Source organism: Gasterosteus aculeatus, chromosome 3 (genome assembly GCF_964276395.1).
Source record: "Gasterosteus aculeatus chromosome 3, fGasAcu3.hap1.1, whole genome shotgun sequence".
Classification (NCBI taxonomy): domain Eukaryota; kingdom Metazoa; phylum Chordata; class Actinopteri; order Perciformes; family Gasterosteidae; genus Gasterosteus; species Gasterosteus aculeatus.
The window spans coordinates 6,105,106-6,130,660 of NC_135690.1; the positions used below are offsets into that span (position 1 = coordinate 6,105,106).

Sequence of the window (25,555 nt, forward strand, 5' to 3'; positions counted from 1 at the left end):
CACTGTTTCTCTTCACGCAACACAGGACAACACACAACAGTTCAGACTTCTGAAGCACAAAATGTATTTGATATTAATTCTGACATCCAAAAACACATTAAAGGACAATTTTGGAGTTACATGTTTGCCTTCAGACCTTTCTGGTGTGGATTAGTAGGTGGTTCCCAATGATGTCGTGGTACCCACTTTGTTCCCTATTTAATATTTGTCATGGAAGGTAATGACAGCAAAAGTAGATATTTTCATGCTTTTATATTTGTTAAAACTACTCCTACCTGTCAGCGAAACAATGCATACTCCACTTACCAGGACAAAGGTAAGTGGACGTTTACCAGGAGAAGTCGGGTTTACTTTTGGGTGACAAATAGACTGTTGACATTATAATACATTATACAAGGCGTATTATACTGACAGGATTTGGCTGGTCCTCGCTACTCCGCATGTTGGGGGGACTGGCCGGACGGCTCAAAACGCAGCCAAGAACTCCTGTGGCCGAGTCAGTCGCCGTTAACCATAAGGAGTGACACCAGGAAGGCAGCGTTGCAAACTTCATCTTTAACTTTATTAAGGTCTTAGGCCACTCATCAGAGACCTTCTGGTCAATTTCAGATTATATTTAACAGGAAACAATCAATAGTTACACGGTAATTTGACTTCAGGCAGAGAGTAAACATCCCCACGGTGTCACGCACAGTTCTCTGGATTTCACATTTGTTGACCTGTCAGGAAGGACATCCTTCCTTATATTTTGATTGCTTGTGTTCATAATAGATGAGACATTTCTATTGCAGTAATATTAGAGGCAAAATGGCGTACTGTGCCTTGCTACCTGTGCAGAGTTCTAACTGGATGTGCACAGTAGAGACTGTGGACAATAAGCGCACCAGATCTGTGAAAACACTGATCTCTGCTCTAAAGACTTCTAAAGACAGTAGAAAGAGCAGGCAGGAGAGGACAGAGACAGAGACGACAATTAGAGAGGACAGGACTGACAGGCATGGAAGAAAGGCAAGAAACACATCCGTACATATACTACATATTTCATATGAAGTCATATCCCAGGAACAGAAATGTTATTGACTAAAAACTGGACTTTGAAGCAAACTTTGTACCCGTGTGTAAAAAGGGACACCAGCGTTTGTTATGTTTGAGGAAACGGTCCTTTCCACATTGACCTTATTTTATTGTGCTTTTATTGCATTGATCTTATCTGCTGGTCTGATATCATAGTTTGGTAACCTATCAAAAGAACAGAAACTACAGGGCTCACCAGAGGCTCTATATTTTGTCACAAATGCCAAATGTCACTGATATGATGGCTGATAAGACGCCTTGCCACCCAAGAAGCGCTTTAGTGGTTTGGGCCAATTGGTCACGAAACCATTAGACACATATTGTTACACTTTGGTTAACAGGTATCAGTTAATAAGCTGATACCTGACACCATTGCATAATCTGTATAAAGTAGAAATGTGGAATGTCGATGACCCAGCTAGAAGATGTTTGATAAAAGAGGTTTCAACAAATGGTTTTGTTAACTAGAACTACACATAACCAGACAGTTTTGCTATCTTCTCCTTTTCCTCACTACTTCTCTCTAAGCTGCAACTAGCTGATGACTTCTTTCACTTTTTCAGGTGGAGGATCTGCCCAGACACGTTCCCCAGCAGCCGAGATTACCGAGAATCAGCGTCATGCCATCGGCAGGGAGAGCGGGGCGCTCCCATTGTAACTTCTCCCTCAAATAAGTCCGACTGTAGTAAAAGTTTATGTACCGGCCCGTCGGGTTACCCTCTGTGCATGGAACACTTTGAGCGCCTCGTCCTGTTCCACCTCAAAATATTTACTTTACAACACACTGCAGCACACTTCTATCCAGGTTACGGTTCTAGGCTGTGCGTGGAGGAAAGCCCCACCAGATCTAACCTCCCGCACAAGCTCTACTAACCAACTACTAATCATTCACTTGCTTTCAGGATGTGAGAAGGGAACAGACACCAGTGCTGGACAGCTGATCGTAGCCACGATGTAGAAAATATCTATTATGATCCAATTTATTACCAACGTTTGATTCAATAATTAAATTCCTTTTGCATCGTGGCTATGATTGTTTCACTCATCATGCCATGTACTTTATTATTATATGGTTTTGTAGTTTGCATTTGAATTCTGAACGGAACGACAAAGAGTAAATATGGTTTTATATGGGAACATATGTTTATTTGTTCATATTTATAAAACGTCAAAATACAAATTTGTGCTAACTGCATTAAACAAAGTGTTTCCCGCCATGCATTTTAGCCCCTCTAGTCTCATCTTAGATGTAAATATCTCCGTATAAAAAACAACATTGTTAGTTTTTATGAAAATATCCCTTTTGTTGTGACATTAGTAGTGCCATGTGACACATTATTAGTGACATGTGACACATTATTAGTGCCATGTGACACATTATTAGTGACATGTGACACATTATTAGTGACATGTGACACATTAGTAGCGCCATGTGACACATTAGTAGTGCCATGTGACACATTAGTTGTGCCATGTGACCAGGGCTCTCACTCATTTCGGTTGATTGGTTACTCCGGCCGTATCGTCCGCACCCCCCCCCCCCCCCCCTTGTCGGCTGTAGTGTCCAAAAATGTCCCTCCCAGGTATCTTAAAAACTTGAGAGCCCTGATGTGACGGCTGTAAACCTGCCCGAGGGAACTGACTGACTAAAGATGGGTGCTGCGGACGGCCGCTGACAAACTGTCGGCTTCACCTTCACAGGTGGGACCGTCTGTGCTGGGAACCTGGTTTAGGCCCGTCGGCAGCTCAGAGGAGGACTGCAGTCGGTTCCTGGTCAGGTATCGGCTGCAGGAGCAGAACGTGTGGTAGAAAGAGGAAGAGAGGCCGGCGATATCTGTGGAGATGTAGGGAAGGACCTCTGGAGACGCCTGGTTATAGTAACTGATCTGAAAGTAATAATGGGGGAGTTTGTTTTGATTGTAGTAATACACACTTTGATCGGCTATAGTGACTATTGGTCTCACCAGTGACATGTTATTGCTGGTCTCCACGATGGTGAAGCCAGCACACAGAACCTCTCCTCTGTTGTAGCCTTCAGAGGGCGGGTACGTGGGCAGGGACACGGAGCGCAGCGCGATGACATACGGATCTCTGAGGAAGGAAAACATAACAATCCACAGGTGATCCTGGAGGAATAGCGGTGTATGACCTTTGACCTGTCATTCTACTGACCCGCTGCCACACGGCTTTCTCTTTGAAGCCAACAAGATGAAGTCCTGCAGAATCCCTTCTCCCTGATGGGCTGAGGTTGGGGCACCTCCTGCTCCCCGACTCACCGATGGGGTCACCACTCGATACAGGAAGTCATCATCGTCCACCCGGTGAATCAGCTCACATTTTCTGATTGCAGAAACACAGAGATACTGCTGACAGGGCTGCAGAGAGACGGGAGATGAAGGAAACTTCTAGCCAGGCTGCATCCAAAGCGAACACGGTCCTACCAGCTCTTCTAAAGCTCTAATTAACACGTTATGTCTAGTGGCTTAAATCTGGACAAAAGCTAAATGTCAAAACTACAGTTATGGTTTTACAGGGGCTTTTGTCACAAATGAGGACGTGGCCACTCAACCACTTTACCCCATTTAAAATGAATATAAGAAAACATAATGCGAGCTACCTGAGCTCTATGTAGAGAATACTTTCCCCCTGCTTGATGACCTTACACTTCAAAGGTTTTCTGACATGTCTCACTGGGCTATGAACACCCTGACCTGTATCTCCAGTTGGCAACACTGGAATACCCTGCCAGAAACCAAAGTCCAGACTAAATCAAACAAATTCAGCGATTTGGGCATTCAACATTCATCCCTTCTGCACAGATTATGAACCAAATCCAAAAAAACACTATCTGGATTCTCAGCATCTTTCGGGTATTTTTCTGCAACTGTGTGTGTGTGTGTGTAGAAGAATTACTGATAATGTGTGTCCCAGCTCGGCCTGTTGCTCAGCTCAGCCAGCAGACAAAAGGCTCTGTGAGCAGGAACATCCACCTCCGACTCCACCCTGAAGCTCAACGTGGACTTCTGCTCCATGGTGTAAAGACGGACCTGGGAACAAACAATCCCCATAAACATCCAACATTTGCATTTGCATCCATGCATTTGCCTTTTCTAGTCCTCTGACCACTCAAAGCTCTTTAACGCCACATGTCATCATTCCATACGCAGTAACGTTCAAGCCAGTGCAGGCTAACCAATAGAAGGAAATGGGGCGCCGCAACAAATATATTATTAAATTATAAAAATTGTCAATATTTATGTTTTTGAAAAATGGAATGTACTCAGTAATAGTTGTATATATATGATATCAGTGCAAAAGTCATTGTTTTCCTGCACATCCTGTCTTCATGGGGGTTCTAGCTGCGCCTCATGATTGCCGCGGGTCTGAGAAGCATTTTAACCAATTGGTGACTAAATGGAAGAATGTGTGACATATAATTTAGCCAATCAGCGTCCTTAAACAGACTCGGCCTGGGGCAACATTGGTCTTTCCCTGAGCTTGCGCGTTCTTGTCCAGGCTGGTATCAACACATCCTGGGCGAAGTAAAGAGACCATATTTTATCACCTTCAAGCAGACGAAACGACTGACATGTATAGAGTGCAGTTTATATCCTACTGATTACCATTAAATATATACTGTATATTATGTTGAATTGTCTGTGAGGGTGACAAAAATAAGAGCGTCAAAGTATTATTTACTGGGGTTTTTCATGTTGGCATGAATACTAAATATTTAACTGCAAAGTCGTAATGTGTTTTTGATACAATAAATCAACCTGGGATGTTTGCTGAAATGGATTTGATTTTCCACCAGCCCCACTGATTCAAACCCAATAATACACCACAAGCAGGGACCAGTTTAGTGTGTTACCCAAAGACACATCGACATGGACCAACGCAGCCGGGGATTGAACTGTCGCACCTGTGGTCACATGAAAAAATAGATCACAAAACCCCCGTTGGATACCTCGTCTTTCTCAGAGCTGAGTCGCCAGTGGGTTCTAGCAGCCAGCATCTTCACAGCAGAAACATTGTTGTAGCTCAGATACACCTGAAAACACACACACGCACAATGTATAAGCAAACAGACACAGCAGCATGCGCTATGCACGACTTTAACACTGGGCTCATGCTGCTCCTCTGCGCCGAGGACACACACAGTGACACAAGGACAAAACAATCAACAATGATAACAATCACAGCAAGAATAGCCCGGTTCTTCATGTAGCCCGGTAGTAGGAACTAAACAGTTGGTTGAATGTTGACATTCAAATACTTTAAAGTTGGTTTGTTTGGACAGTGGCAGAAAAATATCCAGTTACACAAATGTTATTATCGTACTATTAGTCTAATTAGTTTCCACTAATTGTTATGAGACCAAAGAATTATAAGAAAGCAGATGTCATAATAATAATAAACATGTTTTTGTCAATGAAAATACTAAAATTCATTTAAGAAATTAATAAAATAAAAAATTAGAGTAATTTTAAAAGGATTTCGGGAAATTCGGGAAGGTTAGGTTTTTAGACTTGACTTAAACTAACTTAAACAAAGTCAGACATGAATTAAAAACTATCGCATGCTTTGGAAAAACTAGCGTCAGAACTGGTGGTGATTAATGGTCTCATCACTCCTGCTCTCGGAAATGTTCCAATGACTTTGGACCGCGGAGGCATGATTACCTGCACCGTGTTATTAACCAGGTCTAATCTGAACGTTGATGAAGCTTTTAGTGGAACAGTTTCACCAAACTGTTTAAACTCAGATATCAAATCAAACGCCCCTCAGAAAGTTTGGCTCATGTAAAATCTAAAAATAAAAACCAACATCTTTATACAGAGTGAAGCTAATGAAACATCTTGGTTAGTGTGTGTCTTTATCTATCGCTGACCACTGTAACTGCTCATCTCATCAAAAAGAAAACTCAAATAAGATTAGTGTATGGACGCTGCAGTTATATGGAAGATCTGACATGTAATGTGGACATCGGACACACAGCACGCACTACTGGATTAATTCCATCCCTGATGTGTTATGATGCACAAATGTCAGGCACGGTGCCAGATGAATAAACAGCTGAGTGGGATTCTGCTCTCTTTGTTTGGAGGATAGAGGGAGACACAGCTGCTGCACATCGACACTTTTCTACTGTTCTCCACCGAGACGACACCACCATGGTGTCCACCACACCATCTGAACTGCGGTCTCCCCCCATACTGCATGTCCCTCCGTTGGCTCTAGTTTGGACGCACTCAGAGCTGAGACGCTCAAAGCGTTCAGTCTACAAGGTTTTATGAGCATGTCTTCATGGTTTATGATCACCCGTATTCCTGCAGACGTAGAAGGCATCCAGTTGTTAATAAACAACTCAAAGAAACGTTTCCCCCGTTGGTCCTGGTTTTAGTGATCCCTGTGTCTCCGTGGACCAGTTGAGGGGGGAGGGGGCTCTGTCTTTTGAATCCATCACCAGGAAAGTATTCCTAAACCTAACAAAGTCATGTTGTTACCTGGTTTCTGGGGTCCCAGGGGACAGACAGGGGGACCTCTCCCTGCGTACGTGAGATGATGTACTTTCTGAAACAACAAAGGGAAAGCTTAGTGTCAGAACTGGCTGATATCTACTCAGGTATCCCCTCATCGTGTGACCACTAGCTGCACAGTACATGTTTCCCTTCCTGCCTTTAGCGCGGCGGCCGGTGTGATGCATGTTCCCACTCTGTGCTGCATATTGACATTTCTGTGGATTTTGCGCTTTCCTGAAAAGTCAAGTTAAAAAGCTGAGAAAGTACTTCCTCTTCACAGTCACGGGCAGATAGTTTACCTGTCCAGTCGTATCTTCTTCCTGGCTGTGGCCTCTTGAAACCTCCTCCCCCCTTCCTGTGATGAAAGACATTGAGGGACAGACAGACTCAGACAGAGAAAAGTCCAGGTTCATTAAATACATCCCTCCTTAACGTGGAGTATAAACATGTCCACAAAATACATTCAGGTTCAGAAACAGCTATAGCTGCTTTATTTGACTGTGAAACAAAACAAATGCTTAAAGGAAACAATTGATGGACGTGTGTCACAATCTGGTAAAACTGATCTCTCGCTGTGTGCCTTTTAGTTTCTATCAGTGTCAGTGAGCGGGACTCACTGATTGGCTCACAGCTTCCTCTCTGCTCTAACCAGGCGGCTACAGCTGATATGCCGCCCCCCCTTCAGCGTGGTCACCATTCATTCACCCATTCATAGGCTGACGACCAGAGAACATACGCGAGATGCCACCTGCACATCAGCAACCATTGGACTAATTGTAAGTCGCTTTGGATGAAAGCGTCAGCTAAATGACATGTAATGTGACCAACATTCATTCATAAGTTGTCTTTAAATTGGGTTGTAACAAAGTACATGTTTCAACAGTTCTCTCGTTGTATTTTATGGTTTCATCTCCATGAAAAAAGGGTCAAATAGGATTTTGTGCTCCTGCGGTCATTTAAATGCAATTCCTGGTGCTGTCAGGTTGCTGCTGGACCTCCTGTTGGAACCAGTGGGATTGTGGTTTGGACGGGAATCCCTGCTTGAACAAATATGCTTAAAGAAGCACCGTCTTTCCAGAGGTGAAAGACCTGCTTGAGGCTTTAAGAGGTTAGACTCACCAAGGGTTCAGGTCGTATCCGCGGTAACGTGCATGGCCTCCCGTGGTCGTCCAGCACCTCAAAGGTCATGAAGGCCGAGTTAATGTGCCGGTTAGGCCCTTCCTCGTGGTAGGCCTCGGCTCGCACCCCCACCTCCATGCTGCAGCACACACACAGTCAGCCTTTTTGCATATCGTTTGCTTATTTTACTTTGTTGGGACACACGGTACCTGTTTTTGAATGCGTTATTGACTATAGCCCTGAGCAGCAGTCTGTCTCCAACGTGAGAAGGTCCCCTGAAGGTGAACATGTCGATGGTGCGCAGAGTCGGGTGAGCCTGACAGAGTCGACTGCAACGAGGAAGACGTATATACCATAAGTAGAGTAATGAAGGAGACCGTTATGTCTCTAGACCGGCTCCAAATAACGCATTCCAAACGCGCGTGGGACCGTACCTGGCAGCAATTGTAGCTACATTCACCATCCACGCCATGATCTGCCCCCCAAACGTGTTCACCTGGTATTCAGATAGAGGGAAGTGATGACACACCCTGAATACACACTGATTGCACGAGATGGATCATGTATCGTTGACAAATAGAATACATCAGTATCGACCTGGTGGTTAGCATGTGTGGGTAAGACCAGCTCCACACTCTCCACCTGGGTCTTCTCTGCTGCCACCGCATTGCCCGCTGCACAGTTGTCAGCTGAAACACACACACACACAGGTGATAGAGAGTCACTGGAGGGTCCACACCACTCACACTGTTGTCCCAGCTTGTCCAAGGCTGGATTGCAATGCATTTTTTCCAAAAGTTGATCTCAGCCAACAAAGTTCCCGTTCACTCCCGGATGTACAAACGTTGGAACAAAACTCTTCACCGCCGCGGAGTCACACAGTAGGGGGCGCTGCTCGAGAAAACTCCTTCAACAACTCCAAACTCAGTGCAGTAACGGCTTCATCAGGGGCAAACGGCTACGGCGGCGTGCCTCACACCCACCCTGCAGGACGGAGGCGTGGGAGAGGAGATCTTTGATGATGTCATCGTGCAGCATCCTGACCCTGCGTCGCTCAGCCGCCACGCTGTACTCCACCTGCTCTTTCTCAGTGTGAGGTACAATGACCTTCAAGATCACCTGTGATAGATGTTAGTACATATGTCAGAAACAATAGCACACACACACACACACAAACACACACACGGCCCAAATCGATCACACAGGCTGTTGCAACTCAGCAGGCGGGTTGAACATCCGTTCCAGAGCACACTGTACCTTTTTCCCGGTGTTTGTGCGCTGGGTAACAAAGGTGGCGTAGGCGTCACAAACCCTCCAGTGCCGATCCAAGAACAGGTCCTCGCAGCTCACCTGGACCCCCACCTGGGTTGGAACACACCGGGGAAGAGCTACAGTGAAGCATTCGTTAGCTTGTAGCTAGCACGTGCCAAGGTGTCTCTATGTCCCGGTCTAAGGACGGACTGCGTTCACAAGTGAGGAACAAAAGAGAAGCAAGTGTCATGGTGTCCAGGAATGCTAGAATATAGAGCAGGAACACAATGCAAGGTGATCTCACCTCCATGCTGGTGTTAAAGGCTCTGTTGACCTTTGCCTTGATGTTCACCACCTGACCCACACTGAACAGAGAGAGAGAGGAAGAGAGACAGTTACCTGTACTCACACACACACACACACACACACACACACACGTGTCTCTGTAGACGCACTCCCTGTTACCTGATTGTATGTTCGAAGTGGATGTCATCCATGGAGGCGGTGACACAGGGACATCCAGCATGCCGCTCGGCTGCGCATGTGAAAGAGACACGTCATCATGTCCCGCCTCCTGGTTATTCACGGGTTAATATTGATGGAGTCACACACACACACACACACACACACACACACACAGAGCCCTCACCGGAGAGGCAGGCGCAGGAGTCTATCCACTTGAGCAGCTGACCCACACTCAGCTCCTGTCTGTGGTTGCTGTGACACGGCATCACGATCTGACTCATTTTGACCTCTGTCGGGTTGACACTCTTTTCTTCTTCTTCTTCTTCTTCTTCAGCCTCCTCATCTGTGTTCTCCACATCACCGGACACTCTGGAACTCATCTTCAAAGCTGAGGGGAGAACGGTTTCTTAGCATGAGCTGGGTTTACATTTTGTTAGACGTTTATCTCGTTCAGCTTGAAGACGAATAATGAATGACTCTTTAACGTGCACGGTTTGAGGGCTTCGCCCTTGTGGGATAAGATTGATAACAATAGTTTGGGCTCATTTGATGATTCATGATTAACAAACAGTGTATACAAAGTGCTCAGCATGTGCAGGTTAGGTGGTATATGACAATGGTTGGTCCATTAGACACCCCTACTACATCATTAACATATTTAAGTCATGGCATGGAATCCAGGTGCTGATGGGTCAGTTGGGCTCCTGTAGTCCATCCCGGACGTCCTTTTGGTCAAAGCAGCACTTTGACTGTTACCAGCAGGGAGCGCTCCCTCCTACTGAACCGACTGATCTAAATCAGTTCTGCTTCTGCCTCCGGCGATGACACATCGGGTCAATGATGGCCACATACATGCACACACGCACACACATACATGCCTGCAACAGCTTCCTGTGCAATGACTCATCTTCTCCAGAACAAGTCTCACACGGCGCTTAGTTTTAACGTTCCACGTGTAAATGTGCACGCTGGGTGCTGATGTCCCAGAACGCAGCTGTGCATCCGTGTTAGCTGTGGAGGCTAAACATCTGGAGTGAGACGAGCGTAGAAGCTGGTTTCTAGTTCCGCCACATGAGCGTCACACACCTCGGGACCCACAGACGTCGCTTCGGACAACGTAACTTCTACTCCGTAAAACATTTTATTTTATATTCATTCGGAAGCTGCAAACGCCGCAGCTTATTTGAGTAAACGTGGACTTAAAGGAAAGTTTAACGCTTCAACTTGGACGTTTAATCTTCCTCCACAGCGCAGCTCACTTACCTGCCAGCGACCTGAAGAAGGATCGAGCCAGATGCCGGAAACAAGAGAGTTCCGGTAGAACCTTTCAAAATAAAAAAACTCCTTAATGAATACTAAACATTCACAAAGCATAACCGCGTTCTCTACTCGGATTTGTTTTAATATAAAAGTGAAATAATTACAGGTGGGATATATTTAGTCCACTATTTAAAATGTTACAGGGCATCACATGACGGGTAGATAGACACAAACCAGCAACACAAGCATTTTTTGAATTTTAATACAGTATTGGCTTATTGTTTTTGAGGGGTCAGGATGTGAGTTTTCTAAATAATAGCCATTAATCCCAAGTATAGGTGATTGGGGCGGACGGACCTGGATGGAGTCCTTTGGGGCCTGCTGGTCTTTGGGAGGTTATTCCATGAGAAGGAGCCGGCTTTGGAAAAGTTCCACTCAAAGGTTGCTGTGCTGATGGAAGCCGGATGGTTTATATACCTGCTCCCCAAACAAAAGACTTATTGCTTCAGTGTTGTTTTGTGACTTTGGAATCCCTAAGGATTTTCATTCTTTACTTGTCTCAAATGTCTCCATTTGAGTTCATCTTGGTTCACGCGATGTGCTGTTTGAATGGTCATTTCCAGTTGAAGTGGTCCTTTAATGTTACGGACAGAACACTTAAATGTCATAATCACACAGTGATCTATTATAGAAATAAGAAGTCTCTAGTGCACCGAGTGAAGTAAAAAAATGGAATTTAAACTTGAAAAAATAAGATTTTAATCAGAGAATCTAAAATCTGTGACTAACCTTAACCCAATTAAAAACAAAGAATGAAAATATATATTTTAATTGAAGATTCGAGAACTAAATTAGTTATGATTCAACCCCAAAATACTTTATTTGTATTTTAAATACATTGTTTTATATACATATTTTTTAATGGTAAAGAACAAAACTCAAACTTGTAGGTTCCATTTTCTTTTTCAAATGATCCAAACTTTCAGCGAAATAAAAGTTCAATATTTTGAACAGAACATTTTTTATTCCTCAAAGCGGCTGAACGTATTGACATTAAAATAGTTACTGCTGCATCTTCACATGATACACTACTAGTGTGTCATCGTCAGCTCTGAGGATGAACATCTCTCAGAACAGGGATGAAGGTGTTGTGTTAATAATATCATTTTATGTTAAAAATAAATGTTTTGTCTTAGTCACAGTAGTTCAAGAAATATTACTATATTATTACTATAATATAGTAATATTTACTATATTACTATATAATATTAACATTAATATATGTAATATTACCATATAATATTACAGACTATTGCCAGAGTCTGACGTGTAACTTAGATCTTCGACCTTGAAGCTTCTGAATTATATAATTTGGAGGCAGAGAAGCAGTTCTCTGAGCAGCAGCTTGACACTTGATGATTTTATTTTTCTAACAGAACAAAAGAACTGATGTTCAATGTGTACAGTCAGGCATGGAAACAAAAAAAGCGACTCATTCAGAATAAGAGTTAGTTTATTGAGTGAGTTTGCACAGTTGCAACCACAGATGGAGGGATGGAGTCAAGTGTGTAAAAAAGAGTTTTCTATTTTCAGTCTGACGAATTATCCTGTTTGGATTTGTGACCCAAACCAACACGCATACTTGACGGACGACTCACTGCCCAGACACACACGGTGCTGTGTGTAGTCCTACACAGCCCCATGCAGGTACAGTGCCAGGAACTTGCTGAAGACTTCAGGCTTGTATCCTGTCAGACCAGCTGGTACCTGCAGGGAGACACACAACCGCCAATCAGAACCCGTTTCCAGGAAAAAACAAACGGTAAATCCATATTTATTTTGACAAGTAAGAATGACAAGTGGATCATGTGTTCTAGACACCTAAAGACAGCGCATGCTGTATTAAGGTTACTTTCCCCCCTTAAGCGTTCTCACACACAACTTCATTTCAGCTCGATGACCAAACAACTATGAAGGAACGCAACGTATAGCGGAATATGTAGTAAACAAAGATATGCTCAATAAACCAGCATGTTCATTATTTCAGATTCTTCAAAGTAGCCACCTTGTGCTTCGATGCAGCTCTGCACACTCTGCATTCTTTCAGTGAGCTTCACAGTCACCTGGATGCTTCTCCATTAACAGCGGTGCTCATTTGAGTTTCTTTCCTTCTTGATGTGTTTGAGATCATCAGTTGTGTTGAGCAGAGTAGCTGCACAGTTCCATACAGGGATCAGGCCTGTTCCACTACAGTTCTACTCCACATTATGACAAGAAGCACTCAACTAAGTAAAGACAAACAAGAGTCTATCATTACGGAGACAGGGAGGTCAGTCCATCCGGGACATTTCAACAACTTTAAATGAGTCCTCACATGCAGTCAAACGCTCTGATGAAAGTAACTTTCACGATGAGAGAAGTTCATCAGTTACCACCCAAAGAAGGGACGTGGAACCAGTGGAGATCTGACGAGGAGGTGACGGAGGTGGTGTGAGGTCTGCAGCGACAGGCCTTTCCTCTGGTCTGCTCTTGGTGGACCAGCATTTGTATTTCAACAAGACGATGACCTCAAACACACCTGCAGGCTCTGTGAGGGTTATTTGACCAAGAAGGAGAGTGTTGGAGTGCTGCGTCACATGACACGGCCTCCACCGTCACCCACCTAACCCCATTGAGAGGGTCGGGGGGGAGTTGGACCGCACAGTGGAGGCCAAGCAGCCAAGTGCTCAGCACCTCTGGAACTCCTTCAAGACCGGTGGAGAACCTTTCCCCCCTCCCAAGAGAGTCTTCAGTTTGTTTTTTCACATTTACAGACCACGCCCCCACCAGCAGACAGAGGCCGCACGTCGGATGTTTATGTCCGTCGCCCCCCCCCCCCTCCCGATGAAACATCAATACTATCATTTCAATACATAGGAGACCGCCCTGGGAAGCCGCAGGATGACATACAGACCCAGAAAACTAAATAAAGGTTAAACTAGATAAAGGTTTTATATATAGTGATCTGTTTAGGAGGGTTCACTGTAGCAGTGACACAGTACCAACAGGCACACGGGGGTCTCGTCATACCTTCACCTGCTTCTTCTTGATGAGTGGTCGCACTTTTGCAAAGTCATAGAGCTCAACATCTTCCTCCAGCCACACCTGCATGAGGAAGACAGCGTTTCAACCACCCCGTCACATCGGGTAGCACACACTGTATACACACAGTGTTTGATTCATATGGAGAACAGTGGCTTCTATGAAAACTATTTCATCAAGTTTATTTATTTAAACACACGCATGGCACATTATCCAGTCCTAGTTAAGATTATTAATTAGACAAGTGAAGAAATAAAGAGCTAGTAGCCTAGTAGTTCTTAAATCAGGAGAGACAGCATTTGATGTTGAAGCTTTAGACCACTTAAAATCTGTGATTGGTCGGCCATGTGGACCAGAACCGGATACAGATACAGGATCAAATGTGGGGTGAGTACCATGCACCTGTGGTCAAACACTCTCCTGCACCCTGTAGTTCATTGACAGTGCTTCATTAAGTGTATTTTGTTGTTATTGGTCTCACCGGAGTGTGTGGAGGCCTTCGCTGGAACACCAAACCAAACATGAGCGTTCTGTGCCAATCTACGCTGTAGCGTTTACTGGGTGAACCCGCGCAGAAGAAATAGTCCTCTAGCTAACAGATGTTCTGCTGCAGCGCAACAAATATCACTACAAGGATTCCTCTCAAAACCCCTCATGCAGTTATTGATTTATAAAAGGAGGCGAAGGAAGCACCTGGTTCTTGATGCCGTCGTCTCCTGAGAGATCTGTGGTGTTGAGCTGAAGAACCATAAACTGGAAAATTCGGCCGTTGGTCCCCACTGCCTGTACCGTTATGGGCCGATCTAGTACGTGCCGGGGCTGGGTCTGACACACACACACACACACACACACACACACACACACACACACGCGCACAGTATAAGAGGTAGGAAGAGAGCGAGAGAGGAGGATCATTAACAGGTTGAACACTGTATGTACACAGACTATATAGGCGGATCCCCGGTGTTTAACGCTCACCCCATAGGCTTTGTGTGCACGGACCAGAGCGTTTCCAAAGGTGAACATGAGCATCTTGGCTCTGAACTGCTCAGGCCGGAGCTTACAGCGGGCATCGGCTCCCTCCAGGAAGTACAGCGTGTGGGCGTGGGGATAAGGGTAGTCACCCCTGAAACCTGATTGGATCAGACGTCATTAGCAAAAGGAGCACTGAGACGCAGCCTCAGGGTGACGGGCGCAGACAGACTGACCGGTGCAGTTCGGCTCATCTTTGTACACGTGGACTTTCTGCAGGTCAATGGTCGGGGAGACAGGGTACAAAGCTTCCAGGACATGATCTGCCGTGTCGGCAACTTCCTGTTTCCCAGAAACCTCTGGAAGAGGATCCATGCAGTTATGCAGCAAACCATTCTGACCCCTGATCTGGAACACGTCCTCACCTGGTGTTCAAACATGGAATGAAAATGGTCTGTTAGTGTTATGGAGGCCTCGAGAGAGAAACAATATTCTGACCCAAGTACTGTTCTCTCCCGTTTGCTTAATACTAAACAACGAATGAAATTCTTTCGAAGTGACAACCACTTGTTTGTTGTTGTAATTCTCATTGTGGCCACAAGAGGCCAAACTGCCCCACATTCTACATGGAAAAGATTTACGTTTTAATTCTCCATCCACCTCAAACAAAAGGTTCATATTTTGTGTGTAAGCAGGTCATGTCAGTAAAAACCCAGCTGGAAAAACCCGAGGTAGCAGCACACTTCAGCCACTTGAGGCCAAAAGATGTAGAACACAAACTCATCTTTGTGCTCCCCAGAGAATACGTCCCAACGACTTAACGACTAAAAAGTGATTGTGAAATGTGCACAGGGGATTTGACGTTGTGGGAATAAAGGTTAGCTGAGCTACATTCTGTTCAGTGAGTTACCAATGCGCTACCACGGCCCTAAACACAACATGTGTCCATCGTCATTGTAAACAATGTTTTTTGCAGAGATTAACATTAGTTAAAGTGTCGCCAAAATGACCATCGATCAACCCATTTGGCACCTTAGTTCTGCTCTTCACAATAAGATATCCTACTTTAATTCCTCCAAATAGTGCAAAGAAGCTCCTTCATCATCGCCCGGAGGTTCTTACTACTTTTCTCTCAGTAACTTTCCTGTAGTAATCAGACATACACAACATTTGACACCGAGACTCGTTGACATGTATGAATTAACTTTACTTAGGTTTCATGGCAATTGCCAAAAAAGAAACAGCGTCACGCCGCAACCGGGTCAGAGCAATGCGGGTCAGGTGATCTAGGACGCCGTATTACCTCTTTTCCATGTGGCTGCCAAAGAGTATTTCTCGGAAAAGATCCTCCTTCCGATCGCTGGGTGGCTGGACTGTAGAGTTGCACACAGGTGGAGTAGGTTGAGGAGAAGAGTGTTGCTGAGATGGGAACACACACACACACACACACACACACACACACACACACACACACACACACACACACACACACACACACACACACACACACACACGGCGGTGAGCCAAAGAAAGAAATGGAGCCACCACCCCCACCATGAGTCAGACCTGTGCTTTCCTCCAACAGAAGACAGCTCACACTGACCGTACGTAGTGTTGTACTGAAATGCATCCCTGATAAACAGTATTTGAGGCTAGTTGCTTTGTATTTCAAACATGCTACATGTGCCCCAGCTTGTAGGGGGCAAAAGTCATTCTGCAGATCATGTTCACAGAGCCAAACCATTACCTGCATTCATCAAGACTATCCCCAAAAATTCCCAGTGAGTGATCTACCTGAGCAGAGAATGGAGTATCTCCCCCTCTGACGTTATCAGAGCTTCTCCGTGCTTTGTTCACATTGCTGGCCGTGGATGTCTGCTTTTAAGACCATGTTAGTGTATGATAATGTGCCCCCCCCGTATCCCGGTTTTAAAAACGGGAACTGGTTCTATAGAAGCAAAACCCAGAGAATTGATGTGTTATTATTTTACAGAGAGACACATACAAGGGAGATGATATCAGATATCCACCGCAACACTGCAGCCGCCATCGCAGCGAGATAAAAATAACTTTTTATATTGCTGCTTAAGACTGTTTACATACAAGGTGTATCCAATAATAAAGGACATCTTTCTCTTAATTAAGCGTAAAAAGTAGCGTTATGAATATCGATATGGGAGCGAACCGCTAAGCAGAACCAAGTACTGTCACTAAGTATTAATCCAACTAGCCAGGTAAATGCTGCATCTGTTGGCACTGCTAGCGCTGTTGCCACTGTTATCTTCTAGTTGCCGTAAGGAAAGACTTGTGGAGGCAGTATTCATTCTGTGACTGTGAATGATTTCACTAATTCAGTATCCACGCAAACACAAATGTGAAGCACTAATTGTTAATCTCCACAACACAACCCTGTGAACGTGTGTGAGTGTGTGTGTGACTCTACCTGTACTTCTCTTTGCCCGGTCGCTCCTGCGTTGTGTCCCAGAAGCGGGCGTGTTTGATGGCGTTCTGCACGCGTTCATCCTGATCTGGTATTTGATTGGCAGGATTCTCTGTCAACGAGAGGAGCTGAGGCGGCAGATGGGGAATCAGTTTCGTCTTGGTCAACCACAGAGCCTGACGCACGCCTGACAAGGAGAGAGATAAAGATTTGAAAGACATGAGGCGTGACAAATAATAGCTCGGGTCCACATGGAGAGCTCTGTTGAGCATGGAGCCGTTCCAATCGAATGAACCGCACTGCCTCTGCCACGGAACTCACATTGTGAAGGTTATCATCTTACTCATTTATAACGTTCACTTCAGTCAAATTATCGACAGACGATCCGTTCAAGGTGACGCCTTTAATTCGGAACTCTAGGTGGTTAAAAGAATCATAATCATTATATATCTTGAAAGTAAACTCTGAATGTGAAACGTCTCTGACAGATTCAGAGTACAATGAGATGAAATAGTATTAATTCATAATGTTCACGTCATAACAGAATAACGACGGATGCTTTTAGCCGGGGGACGCAGGCAGCAGGCCCATTGCCTTACATTACAAAAGGGGTCACGGGGGTCGGGGACGTAATGTGGAGGAGTGCATTGCTGAGGCACAGGCCGAGCGGATTCAGAAACAAGCACAGTCAGGAGAGATTTTAATAATCAAACATATACATTAAGACAGTGGTTGCTATTCCTGAACATTCATTCACAGGCATCGATCAAGGCTCATCTGCCAAAGAGTAGAAGCGCTTCAAAATGAAACTAAACTTACTTACTTAAAATGAGTTTAATGGATTCTTGCTCGTCTGCATAGGTGCACCCCTCTGAGGTCAGTGGGATGTTCATGAATGTAACAGGAATACGCATAAAATATATCGATGCATATCGAATATCCTCCGTGCAGCGCTTTAACTACTTCAGACCCCCACTGATGCTCCTTTGAGATGTCGTGCCCGTGACGTCACATTGGCGTGCTACAGGTGGGGTGACGTTACCTTCCAGGGCGCTGGTCCTCTGGTTGAACACGTAGCACGGGGTCTCTTTGAAGAGCGGCATCTCGTGGGCCGGAGGAGACTCGTAGTACCGCGGGTCCTTGTAGTCCCTCTCCCAACGGGGGCCGACGGGCTTCGTCAGGCCCGGCACGAAGTGCATCCTGTCCGCGTAGGTGACCATCTCCAGCCCGGGGATGTCCACCCTCTCCCGGGGCTTGCGCGGTGGGGGGACCTTCGCCGCCAGCGGGCGGCTGATGCCGAAGTGTCTCCTGGCTCCTCCATGCGAGGACAACCGGCTCAACTCCTTCAACAAAACCGTCTGAGAGGAGAGCTGAGCCGCCGCTTTCAAACACCGAGTCTTTTCTAGCAGCATGTCCCCTCCTGCTGTTGTTCTTGATGAGTTGTTCTGGGTTTTAGGCGCTAATTGTGACCTCAGTCAGAGAGTGAAGCGGGCGCCGCCATGTTGGATCTTCTGCTTCTTCTTCTTGTTTTCTGACTGCGGTTTGAATCGAGCTCTACCGCCGCCCCGCGCTCCGGAGGCCGCATCGTCGCCTCTTGGGGGTCTTTGTCTCATACTTTTTACCCTCGGATTTGAACGTCTGCCACGCTTTGTCACGAGACAATGTCATTTTCAAATGCATTTACTGTTTTACGTCAAATAGCTCAAATGAGAAAATGTAGTATTTAATGTAATAAAACATACGTGTGCCGTCCTCCTTGTTTATGTTTTTTTTTTACATTTCCATGCTTTCACTGGTTATCCCGTTTTAAGGTCATATTGCAATGTCTTGTGCGTAATCCCCTTGGTCAGCATCCGTGGCTGACTTACGGAAAGGGTTCATGAAGGGCACAAAATGTCGGCCTAAGAGCCTGAAACACTTGGCGGGACAGAACCACATCTACGGAGTCGGGCGGAATGCGCCTCAAACTGCTTTGGTCCGTAAATATGGAGGTTGGGATTGGGCCATTAATTCCGCTTCTCTAAGCAAAACCAAAAGAAGATCAAGTCTGGTCTGCATGACAGCTGCATTCAAGTTTCCATGTTAAACGTATGAAAATACTTAAGCAGGTGGGCAAAACACAGCATTGAACCCCCTTAAAAGACCCCTCAGATCACCAGGTAGCATTAATATATGACTTGTTGGATTTATGAATCATTATTACCTAGTATAAAATGGGTAGATCAGTCACAGTTTAAACTAGGTGAGCTCTGTTGATGAGCGCTACCTACTAGTAAGTAATATTAGACTATAGGCTTGGATGTTTTTGTCTCGTTATTTGTACATACATCTTTGGAATGTTGACTGTCGGGTTTTTGTGACTGGTCTCTTTAAACTCCAAAACACTTTATTAAAAGAAAACACAAGTTGAGGCAAGTAGGCCCAAGCGCAGGGAAAACGTCTGTGCACCGGAGGGCAGTCTGACGCCAGCCGACTGGCAGAACATGATAGTTGGTTCCTGTGAATGTAGTTATGTCACTAAATATTGCAGCTGCAAGGAATTGTGGGACTGAATTATCTTCTTTCGTAAAGGATAGTCCAGTATTAATAAAGTAAAAAAGTACGTCCACAGCCCCATCGCCATGTGTGACTCCACTTACATGTGGAGTCCTTCCACTTCCAAGGCTCTAATCACCAACCAGAACCTGAAACCATGGAATAAAATGTGTCATTACGACAAGTACATGTTGGTGTGTCCTCGGGCAAGACACTAAACAACATTGCTTGTGTAGCTGTGACAATGGTGTGTGAATGTTGGTTGCTTATGACCTGGTGTCAACATGTATGGTAGTTCCTGTCATCAGTGTATGAACGGGTGTGAATGGGCGAATGTTGACATGTAGCGCTATAGAGCTTTTAGTTGTTAGAAGACTAAAAAAGACGTAGAAGTACGGTCCATTTACCATTATAAAAAGTGCTATGATGTCATTAGGAATATAACTTATTTTTAATAACAAAAAATGTTTCATATTAATGAGTTCCATATTTTTTTCAATCACAAATTGCTGCCTCATTTATATATTTTACAGAATGTATTCACCAAACATCATGTCCAGTTAGTCCTAGGTTTTTGTTACTGTCACGGGATGAGGGTGGAAGGCAGGACTCAGACGCAGACTTGCGGGAAACAAAAGACTTTAATAGGAACCGGGAGGAAAACCAGCAGGCAACATGTGAGACGAAAGACAATGACGCGACAAGTCACACAGGAGACACACTGCTTAAATACACAAGGGAGGTGCAGGTGATTGGACACAGGTGGAAACTATTAGAGGAACACAGGGGATGACGAGACAAGGCAGGAAGTGAAGTTACCCAGGGACACGAGTGGCAGAAAACTACAAAATAAGACAGGAAGTGAACCACACCGTGACAGTACCCCCCCCTCAAGGGCCGACTTCCAGGCGGCTCACACTAGAGCGAAACAAGGGGAGGGGGGGAGGGAACCCCGAGACGTTGGTCGGACCACCCGGGAAACTCTGGCGGGCGGCCCGGCGGGCGGCCAGACGAGCGGGGAGCCTCTGGGGGTCGGCCCGGCGGGCGGCCAGACGAGCAAGGAGCCTCTGGGGGTCGGCCCGGCGGGCGGTCCTTTCGCCGGTTCCGGAGCGGTGACCACAGGGCACGGAACGTCTCAGGAATGGCAGGCTCTGAGAAACGGGAAACGTCCGGGGTAGTTGTCGTCGTCGGCAGCTCGGGGACACGGGAAACCTCCGTAGCGAGGTCCAGCTCGGGGACACGGGAAACCTCTGTAGCGAGGTCCAGCTCGGGGACACGGGAAACCTCCGTAGCGAGGTCCAGCTCGGGGACACGGGAAACCTCCGTAGCGAGGTCCAGCTCGGGGACACGGGAAACCTCCGTAGCGAGGTCCAGCTCGGGGACACGGGAAACCTCCGTAGCGAGGTCCAGCTCGGGGACACGGAACACCTCCGTAGCGAGGTCCAGCTCGGGGACACGGAACACCTCCGTAGCGAGGTCCAGCTCGGGGACACGGAACACCTCCGTAGCGAGGTCCAGCTCGGGGACACGGAACACCTCCGCAGTCTGCTCCAGCTCGGGGACACGGAACACCTCCGCAGTCTGCTCCAGCTCGGGGACACGGAACACCTCCGCAGTCTGCTCCAGCTCGGGGACACGGAACACCTCCGCAGTCTGCTCCAGCTCGGGGACACGGAACACCTCCGCAGTCTGCTCCAGCTCGGGGACACGGAACACCTCCGCAGTCTGCTCCAGCTCGGGGACACGGAACACCTCCGCAGTCTGCTCCAGCTCGGGGACACGGAACAACTCCCCAGTCTGCTCCAGCTCGGGGACACGGAACAACTCCCCAGTCTGCTCCAGCTCGGGGACATGGAACAACTCCGTAGTCTGCGGCGGCTCAGCCCCCCCCATAACCCACCCCGTAGCCCCCCCCTCAAGGGCCGGATCCCAGACGGCCCTCAAATCACCAACGGGAGGGTGGGAGAGGACCATGGGATGGGAGGGAGGGAGCCTGAGTCTCGGAGCGGGGACTGGGGGCGTCGGGGGCATGGAGCGTGGGGCCGGTACTGGTCGGGTCGGGGGCATGGAGCGTGGGGCCGGTACTGGTCGGGTCGGGGGCATGGAGCGTGGGGCCGGTACTGGTCGGGTCGGGGGCATGGAGCGTGGGGCCGGTACTGGTCGGGGGCATGGAGCGTGGGGCCGGTACTGGTCGGGTCGGGGGCATGGAGCGTGGGCCCGGTACTGGTCGGGTCGGGGGCATGGAGCGTGGGGCCGGTACTGGTCGGGTCGGGGGCATGGAGCGTGGGGCCGGTACTGGTCGGGTCGGGGGCATGGAGCGTGGGGCCGGAACTGGTCGGGTCGGGGGCATGGAGCGTGGGGCCGGAACTGGTCGGGTCGGGGGCATGGAGCGTGGGGCCGGAACTGGTCGGGTCGGGGGCATGGGTGAGAGTCGGGGCGGCCCAGCGGGAACGGGAGATCGCTGCGGCGGCCCAGCGGGAACGGGAGATCGCTGCGGCGGCCCAGCGGGAACGGGAGATCGCTGCGGCGGCCCAGCGGGAACGGGAGATCGCTGCGGCGGCCCAGCGGGAACGGGAGATCGCTGCGGCCGCCCAGCGGGAACGGGAGATCGTTGCGGCGGCCCAGCGGGAACGGGAGATCGCTTCTTCCGCTTGCTCCTCCTAGGGTTAAGGAGGTCCCTGAGCTCGAGGCAGGCGAGCTGATAGCTCCTGGGACCAAAAACACAGTTTGTTTTCCGCTGCCAGAAGGGACTCCTTACGTCCAGGTAGTCCGGACCGTAGTCTGGCAGTGGGTCTGCTGAGCCCTTCTTTGGTCGCGTCATTCTGTCACGGGATGAGGGTGGAAGGCAGGACTCAGACGCAGACTTGCGGGAAACAAAAGACTTTAATAGGAACCGGGAGGAAAACCAGCAGGCAACATGTGAGACGAAAGACAATGACGCGACAAGTCACACAGGAGACACACTGCTTAAATACACAAGGGAGGTGCAGGTGATTGGACACAGGTGGAAACTATTAGAGGAACACAGGGGATGACGAGACAAGGCAGGAAGTGAAGTTACCCAGGGACACGAGTGGCAGAAAACTACAAAATAAGACAGGAAGTGAACCACACCGTGACAGTTACTATGTATAATCATTTATGAAATTATTTTAAATGCCATTCTTGCTGTGAATTATACAATTAAAATCATTGGTCAAGCTGTTACCGTTCAGGGGCATCTAACGTTCTACTGGCCCTGAGTCCAGAGCTCGGGTGGGTAGCATCAGCCACCTGGGTCATGCAGCTGCAGTGTCTGCCTTTGTGGCAGGGTCGGTATAGGATTAAGATCACATTGGGGAGGATGGAGGTGATTGACAGGCGACACTGTCTCAGGAGAAATCCATTCATTCAATACCATTTTTTACCATTTTTTCCTGTGCCACTGTGTAAGTTGCCAGGACAGAGTGTACGCGTTGTAAAGCCCTGTGAGGCAAATTTCAAAAGTTTTGATTTAGGCAATACAAAATGAATTGAATGGCTGAAGGCACTTGCTTTGGATATTACTGTATATTATAATTCATATGGCCATGTCATCATGTCGATTACTAAATCCAAAACAAATTGGAACCCCAAAAAATAAAGTCATACTACCATCGGTCAATACACTGCTGTGTTTTCACTTCCAATGAGTATAGCGCTTTCCTTTAGTCTGACTCCAGTACAGCAAGCTCAACAGTGGAAACACGATCTTATCCAGTGTGTGTCTGTCTGACTGGTCTCTGTGTCAGGTTTACCTCACATGGACATGGAAGTACTGACAGAAGCTGACACATATTGCAGGAAACGGTAAGAAACCCCCACATGTTTCCCAGAACTGAAGCAAAACATGCAACAACACTGTGACGACTCAAAGAGATGAAGAATAACTTCCTGTTTCATTCTTTTAACCACAACACTTTCTGGGCTGCATCTGGCCCGCACCTGATTCGAGTTTGAGACCCCTGTTTTAAAGGAAAGGGACAGATGTGGTAAGACTATTAGAGAGGAGGTCTTCTGGTAACAAGTACATAAGTACTTAATGGTCCTCTCTGATTATCTCTGATTTTAAAGCCAGAAAGGTTGTTCATTGCCTTTCACAGGTGTTCTCCAGGTGAGGAATACCGAAAAGAGGTTCTCACAGTCTGTGGGACAAATTGTCTTGGTTGCTACAACAGTAAAGGTAATAAAGGCCTGCCCTTATCACCCCCAAACGGACAGGCTGGTTGAAAGATGCAACCGGACACATGCTGCTGTGGGGGGGGCAACTGGGACAGATTGTCACTTTATCTACTTTTTAAATACCGAGAGGTGCCACAGGCTTCCACCGGCTTCACCCCATTTGACCTACTCTATGGACGGCAGGTGAGAGGACCATTGAAGCTCCTGAAGGACTACTTGTCCAAATCCAACATAAAGTTGACAGCCGGTCGTTGCATACTTGGTCCAGATGTGATCCCTCTTCTGGAGCTAAAGCTCTTTAGAGAGACGCTTGTCCAGCACACGATTCAGCTAAATAAGGATGCCCCCAGGAAGCAGAGGAGCTACAGCGTTCCTGAGCAGTTGGTAGTTGGTAGTGAGTGAAGATGAGTTGATGTTGGCGTCGGGTATGATTGAGGTGTCCAGCAGTGAGTGGTGCAGCCCTGTTGTTTTGGTATCCAAACAAGATGGCTCACTAAGATTTTGCGTTGACTTCCAGTACCTGAACTCTGTGTCACTTTGATCTCATGCCCAGAATTGATGACCTGGTGGAAGGAGTTGGAGAGCAAAGTACATATACCCCAGACCTAGTAAAGTAAAGGCTATTGGCAAGTTGCATAAGCACCAGAAGCTCGTAAGTTTAAAGCCTTTAGGACCCCATTTTTTATGTGTCACTTTAAGGGGATGGCAATTAGCCTCTTTTGGGCACCAGATACTTTTCAGAGACCAATATCTCATTTATTGAGAGATATGTCAGAGTTTTCAGCTGTATACTTGGACGAAGTCGTCATTTCAGGACTTCCCATTTCCTACAACAAAGAAGAAAGTGAAGAGTTTCATGGGCTTAGTGGGCTGGTACAGGAAGGCCATTCCCCACTTTGCGCAGCGTTTGTTAGTGTTTACAAACCTGACCAGAGCATCAGAACCTAATGAGGTTCTCTGGTTTAAAGAGCATGACAAAGTTTTCACAAAACTAAAAAGCTCAGTCTGCTCACATTCAGTATTTCATAGTGCAGACTTTGACAAACTATTCACCCTGCAGGCGGAAGCCTCAGGAGTGGGACTTGGTACGGTGCGTTTTCAGGAAGTAGGTCGAGATGTGAAGTTGTGTTCCTCAGTCCTAAGCTAAAGGACAGAGAGACAAGGTATTTGACAAAGAAAAGGAGCGTCTGGCAATGAAGTGGGGCATAGGACACTACCTTCTAGGACGACACTTCTATCAGAGCATCACGCTCTCCAGTGGTTTCATCCGATGAAAGACGCCAACATGTGCATTGCTGGATGGTATCTGGCTCTGCAACCATACAACTATACGGTCCACTACAGATTAGGAAAGACAAACACGGTGGCTCTGTACATTACATTACATGCCATTTAGCTGATGCTTTAGAGAGTCTGAAGAGTCTGAAGAGGTGTGTCTTTAGTGATGAATATGTGAAGGCTCTCTGGGGTCCTGGTGTCTTCAGAGAGCTCGTTCCACCATTTCGGAGCAGGACAGCAAAGAGTCGTGATCCAGTCGAGTGTTCTGCTCTCAGTGAGGGAGGGACCAGCAGTTTGACAGATGCAGAGCGGAGTGCGCGGGTCGGGATGTAGGGTGTCACCATGACCTGGATGTAGA

General features: G+C 46.9%; 2 protein-coding genes across 3 annotated transcripts; both read right to left on the reverse strand.

Moving 5' to 3' along the window:
• Positions 1-2,198: 2,198 nt before the first annotated feature.
• On the reverse strand, positions 2,199-10,743 carry LOC120816452 (acyl-coenzyme A thioesterase 11). 2 transcript variants are annotated; one of them, XM_040172060.2, is made up of 17 exons: positions 10,695-10,743; positions 9,616-9,819; positions 9,432-9,501; positions 9,271-9,331; positions 8,973-9,077; positions 8,699-8,834; positions 8,313-8,404; positions 8,150-8,211; positions 7,925-8,044; positions 7,716-7,854; positions 6,896-6,951; positions 6,582-6,648; positions 5,042-5,125; positions 3,988-4,121; positions 3,247-3,414; positions 3,039-3,165; positions 2,199-2,960 (listed from the first exon to the last, which is right to left on the reverse strand). In XM_040172060.2, exons 2-17 carry the CDS (start codon positions 9,809-9,811, stop codon positions 2,721-2,723), a joined length of 1,857 nt encoding a protein of 618 aa, XP_040027994.2. In that variant the 5' UTR covers positions 9,812-9,819; positions 10,695-10,743; the 3' UTR covers positions 2,199-2,720. The 2 variants fall into 2 exon arrangements, with proteins under 2 accessions (XP_040027994.2, XP_077954889.1); XM_078098763.1 differs by having other exon boundaries at positions 10,310-10,718.
• Positions 10,744-12,186: 1,443 nt separating this feature from the next.
• Positions 12,187-18,877, reverse strand: mrpl37 (mitochondrial ribosomal protein L37). The gene is made up of 8 exons (XM_040171968.2): positions 18,227-18,877; positions 17,188-17,371; positions 16,048-16,163; positions 14,981-15,169; positions 14,751-14,905; positions 14,466-14,597; positions 13,761-13,835; positions 12,187-12,458 (listed from the first exon to the last, which is right to left on the reverse strand). Exons 1-8 carry the CDS (start codon positions 18,594-18,596, stop codon positions 12,381-12,383), a joined length of 1,299 nt encoding a protein of 432 aa, XP_040027902.1. The 5' UTR covers positions 18,597-18,877; the 3' UTR covers positions 12,187-12,380.
• Between the last annotated feature and the right edge of the window lie 6,678 nt (positions 18,878-25,555).